The sequence below is a fragment of the Pseudoliparis swirei genome, chromosome 9 (assembly GCF_029220125.1).
Source record: "Pseudoliparis swirei isolate HS2019 ecotype Mariana Trench chromosome 9, NWPU_hadal_v1, whole genome shotgun sequence".
In the NCBI taxonomy this organism is placed as follows: Eukaryota; Metazoa; Chordata; class Actinopteri; order Perciformes; family Liparidae; genus Pseudoliparis; species Pseudoliparis swirei.
In genome coordinates this window covers 1,242,795-1,262,429 of record NC_079396.1, presented here as the reverse complement: position 1 = coordinate 1,262,429, position 19,635 = coordinate 1,242,795, and the positions used below count along the sequence as shown (strand labels likewise).

Below are 19,635 nucleotides of genomic sequence, written 5' to 3'. Positions count from 1 at the left end.
AAGCTCTCTAGTGGGGTAATATGGTACTACAAGCTCTCTAGTGGGGTAATATGGTACTACAAGCTCTCTAGTGGGGTAACATGGTACTACAAGCTCTCTAGTGGGGTAATATGGTACTACAAGCTCTCTAGTGGGGTAACATGGTACTACAAGCTCTCTAGTGGGGTAACATGGTACTACAAGCTCTCTAGTGGAGTAATATGGTACTACAAGCTCTCTAGTGGGGTAACATGGTACTACAAGCTCTCTAGTGGGGTAATATGGTACTACAAGCTCTCTAGTGGGGTAACATGGTACTACAAGCCCTCTAGTGGAGTAACATGGTACTACAAGCTCTCTAGTGGGTAATATGGTACTACAAGCTCTCTAGTGGGGTAATATGGTACTACAAGCTCTCTAGTGGGGTAATATGGTACTACAAGCTCTCTAGTGGGGTAACATGGAACTACAAGCTCTCTAGTGGGGTAACATGGTACTACAATCTCTCTAGTGGGGTAACATGGTACTACAAGCCCTCTAGTGGGGCAATATGGTACTACAAGCTCTCTGGTGGGGTAATATGGTACTAAAAGCCCTCTAGTGGGGCAATATAGAATATGGTACTCCAAGCTCCTTAAGTTATGATGGCGCATCACCAATCAAGGCTTTGTAGGTGAGGAGAAGAATTATATTTATTTATTAATTTAAAATGTTACGTAGGTAGAAAAATACTCTCTTGAAAACCACTATCTGATCTCAATATGAGCCTTTAAATTTCTTTATTATGCAGGGCAGTATGTGAGGCGTGACTCGACAGTTCACTCTGCATCCTGCGGGGGGCAGCAACACGTTTGACGGCGTCTAAACACTACCAGAAATCCACACGCAGAAGAAGAAGAGCAACACCGGAAGTGAACTGGAATGGTGATCTGGAAGGTCTTTCATTTTAGCTGAAGATCGAAACTTGTCTCCTTATTTTACACACGATGTGTGTCTGAGGGCCAAAACCAATTAATACAACTGTCGCACCCGGCCTGAAAGAAGCCGCGTTGCACACCGAGGGGAGTGGACACGTTGCGGTTATGTGTGACGTCTCTATCGGGGACTCGATCAAAACAACAACACGGACCCGTGTTCTGCCCTAGAAGAAGCTTCTCCGCGCTCCCGGGCTCTGGGGAGCTGCCTGTGACTGGCGGACCCGCCAAGGAGCTTCCAGGAGGCAGGAGGAGGTAATGTGAACGATGCACCTGGTTTGTCTGCTTTACGTTGTTTATATACAAAGTTGGTTTGCGTAACGTTAACGCGGACGGGGAAACGAGCACGACAGACACCGGAGTGAGTTCCGACTGGACCGGAGAGCCTGTACCTGTGGGGAACGTCCGCGATCACACATCGATATCTGGCATCTACTCTTAATGTCTAGATCACTCTTGATACCTTAACTAACTTCCGCTAGGCAGCTAGCGTTAGCTAACGTTACTTGTTAGCTTGTTATATATCTTCCTAAATAGCTGAATATATTATTTAGTGTGTGATTTGTTTACTAGGTCTAAAGTTGAAACTCTCAATGAGTTATTCATTTGGCAAACCAGCGTTATTACAAATAAGCTAAATAAGCTTTAGTTAGCTACATTAGCCTTAGCTGACCGTTTGTAGTCCGAGCGGCCTTATGATGATAATGTCGTGTTTTCACCATGAATGAGTCATTATTATGACGAGCTGTGCTCTCCTGGTGACAGGTTAAACGGGTTAACAGAGAAACTGATCAGAAGTACAACCGGACACGAGGTTTGACAGGTTCATGAGCTGAAGACAGAACGGCTCCACGGGGCCCTTAAGCCCCCTTTGGTGAGAGGAAACCCCTCAGATACCCCCGTGTTTACAATACTGCGTGTTAAAACATATTGTTCACCTTTCACATTGAACAAGGACACGTGACAGGAGGCCACATGTACGTGTTCATGAACCCAGTGTTCCCCTGACCAGGGTTGCCAGGTCTGTGACAAAACCAGCCCAAAAACCAGCCCAATGGCCAATCATGACTCCTTCATGAAGCCCCCTGAGAGAGGAAAGTGACCCACGGGGGGGGGGGGGGGGGGGGGCGTGCTGATCTGGAGTCAGTTTGTTAGGATTTGGGTATAAATAAATTATTTCATTTAAAATATGGATTTTTATTTAAAGATATTCATGTAATTTGCATGCAAAATAGGTCTACCCGAACCAGCGGACAAGAATTCAACCAGCGGCAACACTTCAAAAGTAGCCCAATTCCGCGGGAAAACCGCAGACCTGGCAACAATTCCCCTGACGCCCATAGACACACACACACACACACACACACACACACATCAGTGTTCATGTGTTAATGAACCCAGTGTTCCCCTGACGCCCATAGACACACACACACACACACACACACACACATCAGTGTTCATGTGTTAATGAACCGTGTTCCCCTGACGCCCATAGACACACACACACACACACACACACACACACACACACACATCAGTGTTCATGTGTTAATGAACCCAGTGTTCCTCTGACGCCCATAGACACACACACACACACACACACACACATCAGTGTTCATGTGTTCATGAACCCAGTGTTCCTCTGACGCCCATAGACACACACACACACATCAGTGTTCATGTGTTCATGAACCGTGTTCCCCAGATGCCCATAGACACACACACACACACACACATCAGTGTTCATGTGTTAATGAACCCAGTGTTCCTCTGACGCCCATAGACACACACACACACACACACACACACACACACATCAGTGTTCATGTGTTCATGAACCGTGTTCCCCAGACGCCCATAGACACACACACACACACACACACACATCAGTGTTCATGTGTTAATGAACCCAGTGTTCCCCTGACGCCCATAGAGACACACACACACACACACACACACATCAGTGTTCATGTGTTCATGAACCGTGTTCCCCAGACGCCCGTAGACACACACACACACACCAGTGTTAATGAACCGTGTTCCCCTGACGCCCATAGACACACACACACACACACACACATCAGTGTTCATGTGTTCATGAACCGTGTTCCCCTGACGCCCATAGACACACACACACACACACACACACACATCAGTGTTCATGTGTTAATGAACCGTGTTCCCCAGACGCCCATAGACACACACACACACACACACACACACACATCAGTGTTCATGTGTTCATGAACCCAGTGTTCCTCTGACGCCCATAGAGACACACACACACACACACACACACATCAGTGTTCATGTGTTCATGAACCGTGTTCCCCAGACGCCCGTAGACACACACACACACACACACACATCAGTGTTCTTCATGTGTTCCCTCGGGGTGACCGCAGTGGACGGGCAGCAGCACTCAAACCTCAGAGAGGCTCATCGGTCAACAGGTGGATCACCTGGAGGGACGTTCACATGTCCGACAACATCCGCTTGCAAACACAACTCTTGAAGTATAATCTCACTTATCCAGTCGTACGCTCACTTTTCATAACTCAAATCAAATATTTATATTTTTCAATATATTTACCGGAAGGAAACCAACGTAACATAATCACAACTCATCGAGCATTTCACATGTTCAGGTCGTAAGGCTCACAAATATTAACCCAACTCCGTCGTTACAATTCAGTTTTTTAAATTTAAATTTGAGAACAAATCAGAACAACATCATATGTCACAGTGAAAGTTGATTATTTCATGCATCTCTCTTCTGGAAAGCACTATTTTTGGTATTATGACCACCAACATTTTTCACATTCAAATTATTCCAGTGCAACTTTGTTGAATATAAATTAATGAGTCACGGTGACAGTCAACTACTCTTTCAAATATAAGACGCGTGAACACGATATAACTTCATACACCGTTTGTCCTTTCCCCGCCTCACACACGTGTCTGTGGACTGTTGATGCCCTCAAGCGTCGTTTACTCCGATGCTGTCGGCTCTGTTTCGGTTGCTTTGCATCGTAGAGACGCGTCAGGATGTTCTTATTGAAGGTGCCTCATGTGTGCAAGAGTTTCTTTGGAGAGTCCATAGATTAAGACAGCGGCAGGAGACAATCTGGGGTTCTGTGTCTTGCTCAAAGACACATCGGCAGAGACTAGCAGAGCTGGGGATCGAACCGCCGCCCCTCTTCCTCTGACTGACGGCGACGCTGATCATCTCGATGTCGTAGGAGCGCAGCGTTGCGTCACATTTCTTAGATCATGGAAAGTTTTCCTTTTTGGTTTGGAGTCCGAATGGTTGCAGACATGAACACATTCATAACGTACCACAGTCGGCACAATAAACCCAACCTGTGTTTTCCAAGGAGTCTAAAAGCTGTGAAAACAATTCATCCGACCAGCTGCAGTGATGTGAACATGCAGCTCACTCTGACCCTCGATATGAACGTCTCCGAGATCGGGGTCACACGGGGTTACACTCTCAGGAATTCATAAACACAGCAACGTTTTCATCTTTAATATTTGATGTATATGATTTATTTGACCCCAGTTGTCTCGTGCTGGTTTGGGACGACCATGCGCCGGGCCTAGACGGATCCTTACCCGGCCTACGCATCAGGTAACTATGGATTTATAAAGCATTTAAAAAGTCAAATGTGTTTGTCTGAGAGTTCACTCTAAGGACTAATTTCTTCTTCTTTTAAAATGTTATTTATTTCTAGACATTTATGGAGACACCCGGTGAATAAGAGTCTTTTGTAACGGAGTTTATAACGGTGGCGTAACTTCTCTAATCGAAGGCGGACTCAGGTGACCCGTGTGCTTCTTGATACCTGGCGGTGATTGTAAACCTTTGTGCTCATGAGCAGACGCCGTGGGGGTCAAAGTGTCCCTGACCTTGTGACCCTGAGATGACCTCTCAGCAGCCTCAGCTCCCCAATGTTCTGCCCCCCCAGCTGGCCTCCTCCGCCCAGCAGGCCCGGCCTCACATCCAGGCCAACCAGCTGGACTCCGGCCACAGCGGCCTGGACCACCGGGCGCCGACGGCTCGGCCCGGCTGCTCGGGCGCGGCGGCGGCCGGCGGAGAAGTGGCGAGCAGGACGGTCCCCGCCTCCTGCCCCAACCCCCGCCTGTCCAAAAGAGACGGCGGCTTCGAGCCGTGGCCCGAGGAGGCGGTGGACAACTCCCACGGGCTGTACTCGCTGCACCGCATGTTCGACATCGTCGGCGCCCAGCTGACCCACCGCGACGTCCGGGTTCTGTCCTTCCTGTTCGTCGACGTCATCGACGAGTACGAGCGCGGCGGCATCCGGAGCGGCCGCGACTTCCTGCTCGCCCTGGAGCGCCAAGGCCGCTGCGACGAGACCAACTTCAGACACGTCCTGCAGCTACTGAGGATCATCACGCGCCACGACCTGCTGCCCTACGTCACGCTCAGGAAGCGGCAGGCCGGTGAGTGATGTCATCGCTGAGGCCACGCCTCCAAGCACCGACTGGGGTTTAACGTCTTAAAGCCCAGTCTGGATTCTCTGTTGGACTCGGGAATGTCTTTCACCATCTCGTTTATCATGAACACGTATTTTTGTTGTTGTTATCATTCGTGCCGAGCGCTGACGTCTTGTTGTTGAATGTTTGTTTACTAAAAGGCCTCAGTCCTATTGGTTCTGACCAAAATGTTTGTTTTTATTATTACCGTACGTGTTCCGGCTTTTTGTTGTTAATCAGATTAGTTTATAAAGACGTGGAGGTGCCACCGTGTCCGGTTCCACACAGAACCCTTAGAACCAGGGTTCTGTAAGATCCACCAACCCAATGTCCTCGTCTTGTAGTCATCATGCATAATGGCGGCGGCGGTGTCTCTGTGTCCCACGCTGTGACCGTGATGACCTTTGACCTTTGTGTCTCCAGTCTGTCCCGACCCGGTGGACAAGTACCTGGAGGACACGTCGGTGCGCTACATCTCCCCGAGAGGAGCGGCGCAGAGCAAAGACACGCCTCACAGGAGGACAGGTGTGTGCGTGTGCGTGTGCGTGTGCGTGGCGTGATGACTAACACTGTGGCCCTCGTGTCTCCAGGGCCTCAGCCGGTCCTGTGCTGCTCCCCATCAGGACCCCATGTCGGACCCCCCCGGACAAAACCAGCCCCCCTGGTTCAGAGCCGTAAACGGAGGAGTCACAACTCGGCCGACTGCCGGGAGAAGCAGACGTGTGGTAAACACACACACACACACACACACACACACACATGGTCATGCTATGGTCATACTATGTCTGGTTGCTATGTGTGGTTGCTATGTGTGGTTGCTGTGTCTGGTTGCTGTGTCTGATTGCTATGGCTGGTTGCTGTGTCTGGTTGCTATTTCCGGTTGCTGTGTCTGGTTGCTGTGTCTGGTTGCTGTGGCTGGTTGCTATGGCTGGTTGCTATGGCTGGTTGCTGTGTCTGGTTGCTGTGTCTGGTTGCTATGGCTGGTTGCTATGGCTGGTTGCTATGGCTGGTTGCTGTGTCTGGTTGCTGTGTCTGGTTGCTGTGTCTGGTTGCTGTGTCTGGTTGCTGTGTCTGGCTGCTGTGTCTGGCTGCTATGGCTGGTTGCTATGGCTGGTTGCTATGGCTGGTTGCTATGGCTGGTTGCTATGTGTGGTTGCTGTGTCTGGTTGTTGTGTCTGGTTGCTATGGCTGGTTGCTGTGTCTGGTTGCTGTGGCTGGTTGCTGTGGCTGGTTGCTGTGTGTGGTTGCTATGTCTGGTTGTTATGTCTGGTTGCTATGTGTGGTTGCTATGTGTGGTTGCTATGTGTGGTTGCTGTGTGTGGTTGCTGTGTGTGGTTGCTGTGTGTGGTTGCTGTGTGTGGTTGCTGTGTCTGGTTGCTGTGTCTGGTTGCTGTGTCTGGTTGCTGTGTCTGGTTGCTGTGGCTGGTTGCTGTGGCTGGTTGCTGTGGCTGGTTGCTGGTCGCTGTGTCTGGTTGCTATGGCTGGTTGCTATGGCTGGTTGCTGTGTCTGGTTGCTGTGTCTGGTTGCTGTGTCTGGTTGCTGTGGCTGGTTGCTGTGGCTGGTTGCTGTGGCTGGTCGCTGTGTCTGGTTGCTATGTGTGGTCGCTATGGCTGGTTGCTATGGCGTGTGGGTGTTACTCACGGGTCCCGGTGTTCCCCCAGACATCCGCCTCCGGGTCCGGGCCGAGTACTGCCAGCACGAGTCTGCGTTGCTAGGCAACGTGTTCTCCAACAAGCAGGAGGCGGTGGAGCGGCAGTTTGAGCGCTTCAACCAGGCCAACACCATCCTGAAGTCGCGGGACCTGGGCTCCATCATCTGCGACATCAAGTTCTCCGAGCTCACCTACCTGGACGCCTTCTGGAGGGACTACATCAACGGCTCGCTGCTGGAGGCCCTGAAGGGCGTGTTCATCACGGACTCCCTGAAGCAGGCCGTGGGCCACGAGGCCATCAAGCTGCTGGTCAACGTGGACGAGGAGGACTACCAGGCGGGCCGCCGCAAGCTGCTGCGCAACCTGGTGGCCCCGCCCCCGGGGGCCGCCAAGGACCGCCTCTCCTAGACCGAGAGGAACTAGAGGACTTGTACCTGGACGGCTGAGGTCAAAGGTCACGGACCTGGCAGGAGGCGTCGCCCCGTGTTGTCTCTGGTGTAGTTGTGACCTCCTGGAGGAGTCTCACCGGACGCTTCAGGTGCACGACGGTGAGGAAGGACCTGAGGCCTTTACACACCCGGATCAACAACAACAACAACAACAGAATCCTTTACTCACAGCCAGCGGAATCGCCTGTGTCATAAATAAAGTACGTTGCTTTCTTGATGCTTACTATTTGTTTTCGGTTATGAAAAACTACATTTCACACGTCAACAACAACAACCCTGTGGTGAGTGAGGCCTTCAGGCTGCAGTGTCTGTTGTGTGTCTGTTGTTCTCAATGAGTCCACACTCGTCTGTAGAGATGAACGTCTTTATTATTTTATTATTATTGGCTCACTGTGACGTCGTTGTGTTGGTACCAGCAGCTGGTCACATGACCTCATGGTCACATGACCTCATGTCACTGTTGTGTTTTAATGTGTTCAGTGAAACATTTAAAATTGGTTTGGATTTATAAACGATGAGTTTAATTGTTTTGTTGTCCTCCTCTCCTCCCTCTTGTCTCCTCTATCTCGTCTCCTCTATCTCATCTCGTCTTGTCTCCTTTCTCTCGTCTCCTCTATCTCATCTCCTCTCTCGTCTCCTCTCTCTCAGCAGTGTCTGTAAAAGCATAATAATCATGTTAATGTCTCCACAGACCAGATCGGGTTTGTTTTATTCTCCTCCGGTTCTGTAACAGAACAAAGTCTCGCTGTGCGTCCGTACAGACGGACGTCTCCCGTCACCACGCCGACAGGGGAGTGTTACATACCCACCGTCCACCTGAGGAGGGACTGACACGTTACTAATAACACACAAAGAAATACACAAAGTGACCACTTTATTAGGCACACCTTCCTGGTGTAAGCGTGTTGTTGGCGTGTTGTCACAGCTGCACACGTTGACATAAAACTACATGAATGAGTCTTTATGGTTCTGTAATCATAATCTGAGCTGGACGTTGTTGAGCTTTCATCACTTCAAAAAGGTCCCGCCAGGTCTGCAGTTATCACGTTATTAATGTCTTATATCATTTGTATTCAAAGCATTTGTCAAAATGTTTTAATTGGATTGAGAATCACTTGTTATGATTCATATTCAGTGGATTATGAAACCGAAGCTGCGTCGCCGTGAGCCTCCAGCTGGTTTCATGAGGGACTGACAGCCTCACGGAGCTGCAGGACCCTGTGCGTCACGTGATGTGTGGCAGTCCAATGTGTGCGCACTACCCGGGTCGACAGCTAGGGGGCGCCGTCGTCCATGTTCAAAATCTCCAGATTGTGTTGAACAGATGTTTTTATGAGACACTTTAAATACTATTAAAGTACCAGACTGTTTCTGTGTGTGAGTAGTGATTGACGCTGTCGCCCCTCCATCACCTGCTCAAAGATCCCTGGACCACACGCCCCGCGTGGAATATAAGTGACAGCTAGGGGGCGCCGGCGGCAAGTTCTAAACTCCAAATTGTTTAAAAACATTTTGTATTCGACACTAATACTTTTAAAGTACCTTTGGACGTGTTTCAGTGACATCATCGACCAATCACAACGCTGTTCGTGTGACGACATTATTTAACATTTTGTAACCGGCAAACTTTAGTAAACATTTAAACACGTGTAGATAGCCAAACGATGAACTACAACTCTAGCTTTTACAAGATATGGGAATATTTGTACCAAATATAACAATGCTCGTTTAATTTCACTACACACTCACTCAGTATCATGTAGGTGACGGTGTGTCTCTGCTGCATGTCCCTCCGTGTCTCACAGGTAGATTAATACATGAAATGGTTTTAAAGTTATTGACTTTATTAAAATAATGAAACTGCTGGTCCTACTTATTGATCTAGATGGTGAATATTTAAGCAATAAGGTCCTGGAGGCAGGACTGTATCGTCAATAATGTCCGCTTCAAGCATTGACTGCCTCCAAGTGTAAAATAAATACAGCATAATTAATAATATTAAGGGTTGAATAAATATAATTTATATTATTAAAGGCTAAATAAATACATCATAATTGATCATTGTAGTACGCCTGAGGCCGCCACCCGTGGGTTTCCCCCCCCAGCACCAAGGATCCACCAGACAGCAAGAGGTTTGGTTCAAAGACATGTTTTATTCCGCACACACGACACCGAGCAGACCGCAAAACACGCGCCTCTGCTCACCTCCCCCTCCACTCTCAAGTGGGAGCTTTTATAAGGGTGGCCTCGGCTGCTGAGTGATTGCCAATCACCAGCAGCCGAGGCCAAATCAGACACAGCTGCCACACTCCCCACCACTCGATTTAGGCCGGGGCTCCATCCGGCCTAACCTACTCCCCCTCCCCCCCCCATGAGAGCTTGGGCGGAGGAGGGGCTCTGGGGGACCGGGCTCGGGAAGAGGGGGCTCTGAGGGACCGGGCTCAGGATGTGGGGGCTCTGGGGTTCGGGACGGGGAGCTGACGCCCGCCGGGCCGGGGAACGGGGAGCCGGGACCGGCCGGGATGGAGCCGGAGCAGCGGTAGCTGGTACCTCCGACAGGGCCCGGGGATCCGGAGTCGGCCCTCCACCGACGGGTCGGCTCGGGGGTCGGCAGCTCCGACGGATCCTGGACCTCGGGGTTCGACGGCAGCTCCGACGGGTCCTGGACCTCGGGGTTCGGCAGCTCCGACGAGTCCTGGGGCTCTGGGTTCGGCAGCTCCGACGAGTCCTGGGGCTCTGGGTTCGGCAGCTCCGACGAGTCCTGGGGCTCTGGGTTCGGCAGCTCCGACGGGTCCTGGGGCTCTGTGGTCGGCAGCTCCGACGGCTCCTGGACCTCGGGGGTCGGCAGCTCCGACGGGTCCTGGGGCTCTGGGGTCGGCAGCTCCGACGGGTCCTGGGGCTCTGTGGTCGGCAGCTCCGATGGGTCCTGGACCTCGGGGGTCGGCAGCTCCGACGGGTCCAGGACCTCGGGGGTCGGCAGCTCCGACGGGTCCTGGGGCTCTGGGGTCGGCAGCTCCGACGGGTCCTGGGGCTCTGTGGTCCGCAGCTCCGACGGGTCCTGGACCTCGGGGGTCGGCAGCTCCGACGGGTCCTGGGGCTCTGGGGTCGGCAGCTCCGATGGGTCCTGGACCTCGGGGTTCGGCAGCTCCGACAGGTCCTGGACCTCGGGGTTCGGCAGCTCCGACGGCTCGGGGGTCGGCTGCGGCGACGGGTCACGGGGAACGGGAGTCTGCCACAGCGCCGGCGGGTTTCGGAGGGTTCCGAGGAACAGGCGGCTCTCCTCCGCCTGTGCCCGCCCCATCTCCTCTATCCGGGCCAGTATCTGGCCCAAGCTGCTCATCAGCTCTTCCTCCTGGTCTGGCGCCATCCCTTTCAGGCACTGGGTCCTCAGGGGCCCCACGTTGGGCTCCAATGTAGCAGCTCCAAGGCCACTACCCGTGGGTTTCCCCCCCCAGCACCAAGGATCCACCAGACAGCAAGAGGTTTGGTTCAAAGACATGTTTTATTCCGCACACACGACACCGAGCAGACCGCAAAACACGCGCCTCTGCTCACCTCCCCCCTCCACTCTCAAGTGGGAGCTTTTATAAGGGTGGCCTCGGCTGCTGAGTGATTGCCAATCACCAGCAGCCGAGGCCAAATCAGACACAGCTGCCACAATCATATTTAGGGTTGAATAAATATATCATAATTCATATTATTAAAGGCTAAATAAATACATCATAATTGATATTATTAAGGGTTGAATAAATATATCATAATTTATATTATTAAAGGCTAAATAAATACATCATAATTGATAATATTAAGGGTTGAATAAATATATCATAATTAATATTATTAAAGGCTAAATAAATACATCATAATTGATATTAAGTATTAAATACAGCATCATTTATACTATTAAGTGTTAAATAAATATATCATAATTGATATTATTGAAGGTTAAATAAATACATTTATACTATTAAGTGTTAAATAAATACATCATAATTGATATTATTGAAGGTTAAATAAATACAGCATGATCTATAATATTAAGAGTTAAATAAATAATAATTTATATTAAGGGTTAATATAAATACAAGATAATTAATATTAAGAGTAAAATAAATACATCATAATTGATATTATTAAAGGTTAAATAAATATATCATTTATATTATTAAAGGCTAAATAAATACATCATAATTGATAATATTAAGAGTTAAATAAATACAGCATAATTAATAGTATTACGGGGTTAAATAAATACATCAGAATTTATATTATTAAAGGCTAAATAAATACATCATAATTGATATTATTAAGGGTTGAATAAATATATCATAATTTATATTATTAAAGGCTAAATAAATACATCATAATTGATATTAAGTATTAAATACAGCATCATTTATACTATTAAGTGTTAAATAAATAAATAATAATTTATATTAAGGGTTAATATAAATACAAGATAATTAATATTAAGAGTAAAATAAATACATCATAATTGATATTATTAAAGGTTAAATAAATACATTATTATTTATATTATTAAAGGTTAAATAAATAAATCATAATTTATATTGTTAAAGGTTAAATAAATACATGTGGTGACTGTGTGTTGCTCTAGGTGTGTACATGTGGTGACTGTTGCTCTAGGTGTGTACACCACACAGCAGCTATGTCACCACACAGCGGCTACGTCACCACACAGCAGCTACGTCACCACACAGCAGCTACGTCACCACACACCACATAGCAGCCCATCACAGCAGCTACGTCACCACACAGCAGCTACGTCACCACATAGCAGCTACATCACCACACAACGGCTACGTCACCACACAGCAGCTACGTCACACAGCAGCTGCCACCACACATCAGCCACACAGCCACCACAGCAGCTCGTCACCACACACAGCAGCTACGTCTGCCACGTCACCACACAGCAGCTCGTCACACACAGCAGCTCGTCACCAGCCACCACACAGCAGCTACATCACCACACAGCAGCTACGTCACCACACAGCAGCTACGTCACCACACAGCAGCTACGTCACCACACAGCAGCTACGTCACCACACAGCAGCTACGTCACCACATAGCAGCTACGTCACCACACAGCAGCTACATCACCACACAGCAGCTACGTCACCACACAGCAGCTACGTCACCACACAGCAGCTACGTCACCACACAGCAGCTACATCACCACACAGCAGCTACGTCACCACACAGCTACGTCACCACACAGCAGCTACGTCACCACACAGCAGCTACGTCACCACACAGCAGCTATGTCACCACACAATGGCAGCTACATCACCACATCACCTATGCATGCTCGTCGCCACACAGCAGCTCGTCACCACACAAGCGGCTATGTCACAGCAGCTACGTCACCACACAGCAGCTACGTCACCACACATCAGCTACGTCACCACACAGCAGCTACGTCACCACACAACGGCTACGTCACCACACAGCAGCTACGTCACCACACATCAGCTACGTCACCACACAGCACGTCACTCGTCACCACACAGCAGCAGCACGTCACACAGCAGCTACACCACACAGCAGCTCACCACACAGCAGTCACCACAGCAGCTCGTCCACAGCCACACAGAGCAGCTCCACCACAGCAGCTCACGCCACCACAGCAGCTACATCACCACACAGCAGCTACGTCACCACACAGCAGCTCGTGCCCACACACGTCAATCAGCACCTGCAGCTACATCATGAGGAACCCACAGCCTCTTCATGAGGAACCCTCAGGAGCCCTCACACAGCTCCTCATGAGCACCTCATGAGGAACCTCATTCATGTTTCACAACATGGATGTCAATGAGGAATTATCATGAGCTCTCTTCATGACAACTCACAACTCTTCATGGAGCTCCTCTTCATGAGGAACTTCTTCATTGAGCTCCTCTTCATGAGGAACCTCTTCATGGAGCTCCTCTTCACGAGGAACCTCTTCATTGAGCTCCTCTTCATGAGGAACCTCTTCATTGAGCTCCTCTTCATGAGGAACCTCTTCATGAGGAACCTCTTCATGGAGCTCCTCTTCATGAGGAACCTCTTCATTGAGCTCCTCTTCATGAGGAACCTCTTCATGAGGAACCTCTTCATGGAGCTCCTCTTCATGAGGAACCTCTTCATGGAGCTCCTCCTCATGAGGAACCTCTTCATTGAGCTCCTCTTCATGAGGAACCTCTTCATGGAGCTCCTCTTCACGAGGAACCTCTTCATGAGGAACCTCTTCATGAGGAACCTCTTCATGAGGAACCTCTTCATTGAGCTCCTCTTCATGAGGAACCTCTTCATGGAGCTCCTCTTCATGAGGAACTTCTTCATGAGGAACCTCTTCATGGAGCTCCTCTTCACGAGGAACCTCTTCATTGAGCTCCTCTTCATGAGGAACCTCTTCATTGAGCTCCTCTTCATGAGGAACCTCTTCATGGAGCTCCTCTTCATGAGGAACCTCTTCATGAGGAACCTCTTCATGGAGCTCCTCTTCATGAGGAACCTCTTCATGAGGAACCTCTTCATGAGGAACCTCTTCATGAGGAACCTCTTCATGGAGCTCCTCTTCATGAGGAACCTCTTCATTGAGCTCCTCTTCATGAGGAACCTCTTCATGGAGCTCCTCTTCATGAGGAACCTCTTCATTGAGCTCCTCTTAATGAGGAACCTCTTCATGGAGCTCCTCTTCATGAGCCTGGCTTCAGCTTCAGGGGTCAGCGATGTTCGTCGTGTCCCCGACTGCTTAGGGGAAGAGGGAGCTGAGCTCAGGGAGCCAGGTACCAGGAAAAGGACCTGGAATAAGGACACCGCTGTTATCTGGAATAAGGACACCGCTGTTATCTGGAATAAGGACACCATTGTTATCTGGAATAAGGACACAGCTGTTATCTGGAATAAGAACACAGCTGTTATCTGCAATAAGGACACCGCTGTTATCTGGAATAAGGACACCGCTGGTATCTGGAATAAGGACACAGCTGTTATCTGGAATAAGGACACCGCTGTTATCTGCAATAAGGACACCGCTGTTATCTGGAATAAGGACACCGCTGGTATCTGGAATAAGGACACAGCTGTTATCTGCAATAAGGACACCGCTGGTATCTGGAATAAGGACACAGCTGTTATCTGGAATAAGGAACAGCTGTTATCTGGAATAAGGACACAGCTGTTATCTGGAATAAGGAACAGCTGTTATCTGGAATAAGGACACAGCTGTTATCTGGAATAGGGACACATATGTTATCTGGAATAAGGACACAGCTGTTATCTGGAATAAGGACACAGCTGTTATCTGGAATAAAGACACATATGTTATCTGGAATAAGGACACAGCTGTTATCTGGAATAAGAACACTGCTGTTATCTGGAATAAGGAACAGCTGTTATCTGGAATAAGGACACCGCTGTTATCTGGAATAAGGACACAGCTGTTATCTGGAATAAGAGCACTGCTGTTATCTGGAATAAGGAACAGCTGTTATCTGGAATAAGGACACATATGTTATCTGGAATAAGGACACAGCTGTTATCTGGAATAAGGACACAGCTGTTATCTGGAATAGGGACACAGCTGTTATCTGGAATAGGGACACATCTTCTCTGTGGCGTCTCCGTCCTGTCGGCATCATCCTGGTCCGACTCTCTGCTGCCCTCCAGTGGTCGTGAAGTGACAGGACAGGAGAACACACGCTACATAAACCACCTATCAGACCTTCATCACGATCCGACCAGCATCTTCATCTTCATCCTCACACAGAGAGCTCACAAAATACTGATCGGCAAGGGAAAATAAATAAGTTTAGTGCTTTATTATATATATATATATATATATATATATTACTATAAATTAATTCTTGGAAAGAAAAATGTGTCAGTGTGAAGGCCAATTATTTAAAGTAGGCGTGGCCTCTCCTCTTCATCGTGAGTCTTTATGTTTCTTGATCAGTGAAATCTCCACCAGTAAACACATGCCCTCTGTTTTATTTTGAAAGGGCCTTTAAAGTGTAACAGTGACTTCCTGTGTCTGCACCTTGTGGTTCTGAAGATGATCAGCTGTGAGTCAGGAAGTCACACAAACACGTCGATTCAGCAAACAAATAAAGATTATAATTATAATCTTATACATAAAGTGATATTTACCAATGTTGCAAAATCAAAGTGAAACTAAGAACATTCAATTTAAGAAAGTTGTGATTAGGTTTTTCCAGACACTGTGAGAACACAGAGAGAGAGAGAGAGAGAGAGAGAGAGAGAGAGAGAGAGAGAGAGAGAGAGAGAGAGAGAGAGAGAGAGAGAGAGAGAGAGAGAGAGAGAGAGAGAGAGAGAGAGAGAGAGAGAGAGAGAGAGAGAGAGAGAGAGATCACAGCTGCTGTTTTCCTCTCATCATCCTGCTGCTGATGGAAAGAAAAATATCATATTCTTTCTCTTTCTCTTTCTCTCTCTCTTTCTTTCTCATTACACAACTCGTCCACATTGGCTCAACATCACAAGTATCAACACACACACACACACACACATTACATTATTGTGTGGGTGGGGGTATCTCAGCTGTTGGGTTCGTCAAAAGCCTGGGAAAGTGCCCCCCCCCGCCCCACACACACAGTGCTGCCCTCCTGGTCTCCATGCAGCTCCTGTCCGTCTGAAACCTGAAGACTTGGTTCTGGTCGTGTTTGGGAGGCGACGAGGACGGAGACAACCGTATTGTTGTCCCGCCCCCCCTCCTGTGTGTGTGTGTCCTGTATATCAAAGACAGTTTGTGTTGTTGTAGACATGGATCACTTTAACTCTTATAATCTCACATTTGACTTATTATACTCAATATTTATAACACAACCGTAGACATGTTCATCCTCTTCTAGGTGAGTTTACGTGACTCCTGGTTTTAGCTTTAATTCCATGTTAAACTGATGGAACTGTCGTCTCTTTGAAGTTACATCACCATGGTAACCTTTGATGTCGGCGGGCACACACGTAATTTATATATATGTATATATATATACATATATATATGTATAATTACTGCAGTGTGACACACGTACACAGATGACCTGGAGGTATTCTGTCGGAGGCGTTGTGAAACATCCTGTCTGTCTCCCAGGAGGCATCACGAAAAAGGCCGGACCAATGAGGTGAGGCCTTAGAGGTGGGAGGCACAGAGAAGGAGGCGGGGCCAATGGGGAGGAGGCCGGGTCCAGATCACAGGCTGGATGCAGGAAGTCAGGACCAGCTTCAGAAACAGCAGGTCCAAGACCCTAAGAGGTGCTCAGTGTATCCTAAACATCCATAAGGAGAGAGGAGAGGAGAGAGGAGCTCAGTGTATCCTAAACGTCCATAAGGAGAGAGGAGAGAGGAGAGAGGAGCTCAGTGTATCCTAAACGTCCATAAGGAGAGAGGAGAGGAGAGGAGAGAGGAGCTCAGTGTATCCTAAACGTCCATAAGGAGAGAGGAGAGAGGAGCTCAGTGTATCCTAAACGTCCATAAGGAGAGAGGAGAGGAGAGAGGAGCTCAGTGTATCCTAAACGTCCATAAGGAGAGAGGAGAGAGGAGCTCAGTGTATCCTAAACATCCATAAGGAGAGAGGAGAGGAGAGAGGTGCTCAGTGTATCCTAAACGTCCATAAGGAGAGAGGAGAGGAGAGAGGAGCTCAGTGTATCCTAAACGTCCATAAGGAGAGAGGAGAGAGGAGCTCAGTGTATCCTGAGCGTCCATAAGGAGAGAGGAGGAGAGAGGAGCTCAGTGTATCCTAAGCGTCCATAAGGAGAGAGGAGAGGAGAGAGGAGCTCAGTGTATCCTAAACATCCATAAGGAGAGAGGAGAGGAGAGAGGAGCTCAGTGTATCCTAAACGTCCATAAGGAGAGAGGAGAGAGGAGCTCAGTGTATCCTGAGCGTCCATAAGGAGAGAGGAGAGAGGAGAGGAGAGAGGACTCTTCAACCACTCTTCGTATAACTCACCGTGTTTCAAGCTGGATCTTTCCCTCTGAGCTTGATGACGACTCAGCGCCATGGAGCTCTCCTCTTTGCTCTGAGGAGTAGAGCCCAGCTGCTCTGATGAGGGTTAGAGTGTCTCATTGTCTGCGTGAGAGGTTCGTTTATTTGAGTCTTTTATTCATTCATATTATAAGTTGCTTTAGTTGTAGTTATACTTTTCATAATGTCAGCTAAAGTTCCTCGTGTGACTCTCTGACCTGCACATGTCGTATGACCCTGTGACCCCGTGACCCTGTTATGATCTGACCTTCATCTTCACGGCTCGTTGAAGAAGTCTTCCTCTGTTTCAGATGAGAGGAGAATGAGAATAGACATTGTGATCTCCTGTCTCCTCGTGTCTCCTCCTGTCTCGAATATACACTTTTATTAATCCCCAAGGGGAAATTAGTTCTCTGCATTTAACCCATCCTTAGTTATTAAGGAGCAGTGGGCTGCGGTGAAGCGCCCGGGAAGCAACTGGGGGTTCAGTGCCTTGCTCAAGGACACTTCGACTTGCAACTAATGGGGAGAGCGGGGATCGAACCCACAACCCTGCGGTTGCAGGACGGCCCTCTTACCCCACTGAGCTAAAGCCGCCCATGTCTCCTCATGTCTCCTTGTGTCTCCTCCTGTCTCCTCATGTCTCCTTGTGTCTCCTCCTGTCTCCTCATGTCTCCTCCTGTCTCCTCATGTCTCCTCATGTCTCCTTGTGTCTCCTCCTGTCTCCTCATGTGTCCTCATTTCTCCTCATGTCTCCTCCTGTCTCCTTGTGTCTCCTCATGTCTCCTCATGTCTCCTTGTGTCTCCTCCTGTCTCGTCATGTCTCCTCGTGTCTCCTCCTGTCTCCTTGTGTCTCCTCCTGTCTCCTCATGTCTCCTTGTGTCTCCTCCTGTCTCCTCATGTCTCCTCATGTCTCATTGTGTCTCCTCCTGTCTCCTCATGTCTCCTCATGTCTCCTTGTGTCTCCTCATGTCTCCTCATGTCTCCCCATGTCTCCTCCTGTCTCCTTGTGTCTCCCCATGTCTCCTCCTGTCTCCTTGTGTCTCCTGATGTCTCCTCGTGTCTCCTGATGTCTCCTCGTGTCTCCCCATGTCTCCTCATGTCTCCTCATGTCTCCTGATGTCTCCTCGTGTCTCCTCATGTCTCCTCATGTCTCCTCATGTCTCCTTGTGTCTCCTCCTGTCTCCTCCTGTCTCCTCCTGTCTCCTCATGTCTCCTTGTGTCTCCTCATGTCTCCTTGTGTCTCCTCCTGTCTCCTCGTGTTTCCTCGTGTCTCCTTGTGTCTCCTCATGTCTCCTTGTGTCTCCTTGTGTCTCCTCCTGTCTCCTCATGTCTCCTTGTGTCTCCTCCTGTCTCCTCATGTCTCCTCATGTCTCCTCATGTCTCCTCATGTCTCCTCATGTCTCCTCATGTCTCCTTGTCTCCTCATGTCTCCTCATGTCTCCTTGTGTCTCCTCCTGTCTCCTCATGTCTCCTCGTGTCTCCTCCTGTCTCCTTGTGTCTCCTCCTGTCTCCTCATGTCTCCTTGTGTCTCCTCCTGTCTCCTCATGTCTCCTCATGTCTCATTGTGTCTCCTCCTGTCTCCTCATGTCTCCTTGTGTCTCCTCATGTCTCCCCATGTCTCCTCCTGTCTCCTTGTGTCTCCCCATGTCTCCTCCTGTCTCCTTGTGTCTCCTCATGTCTCCTTGTGTCTCCTGATGTCTCCTTGTGTCTCCTGATGTCTCCTCGTGTCTCCTCATGTCTCATTGTGTCTCCTCCTGTCTCCTCCTCATGTCTCCTTGTGTCTCCTCATGTCTCCCCATGTCTCCTCATGTCTCCCCATGTCTCCTCCTGTCTCCTTGTGTCTCCCCATGTCTCCTCATGTCTCCTTGTGTCTCCTGATGTCTCCTTGTGTCTCCTGATGTCTCCTCGTGTCTCCTCGTGTCTCCTCGTGTCTCCTCGTGTCTCCTCATGTCTCCTCATGTCCTGTAACCCCTAAATTAATCTGTTCCTTTCTTTTAAAGTGAGTTATCAAACCTGGTAATCCAGCTTCTCCGTATCTCTGAGTGTCTGCAGAGAGAGGCAGTGATTATCATAAAGGCCTGTCATCTCCT

At 48.9% G+C, this 19,635-nt stretch overlaps 1 protein-coding gene across 6 annotated transcripts; it reads left to right on the top strand.

Annotated features, from left to right (window-relative positions):
* Positions 1–891: 891 nt before the first annotated feature.
* On the top strand, positions 892–8,921 carry dedd (death effector domain containing). 6 transcript variants are annotated; one of them, XM_056421965.1, is made up of 6 exons: positions 892–1,208; positions 4,516–4,584; positions 4,835–5,417; positions 5,874–5,975; positions 6,041–6,175; positions 7,113–8,921. In XM_056421965.1, exons 3-6 carry the CDS (start codon positions 4,877–4,879, stop codon positions 7,508–7,510), a joined length of 1,176 nt encoding a protein of 391 aa, XP_056277940.1. In that variant the 5' UTR covers positions 892–1,208; positions 4,516–4,584; positions 4,835–4,876; the 3' UTR covers positions 7,511–8,921. The 6 variants fall into 6 exon arrangements, 5 of the variants coding, with proteins under 5 accessions (XP_056277940.1, XP_056277938.1, XP_056277939.1 ...); XM_056421963.1 differs by having other exon boundaries at positions 4,688–5,417; XM_056421964.1 differs by lacking the exon at positions 892–1,208 and having other exon boundaries at positions 1,221–4,584.
* The last annotated feature ends 10,714 nt before the right edge of the window (positions 8,922–19,635 follow it).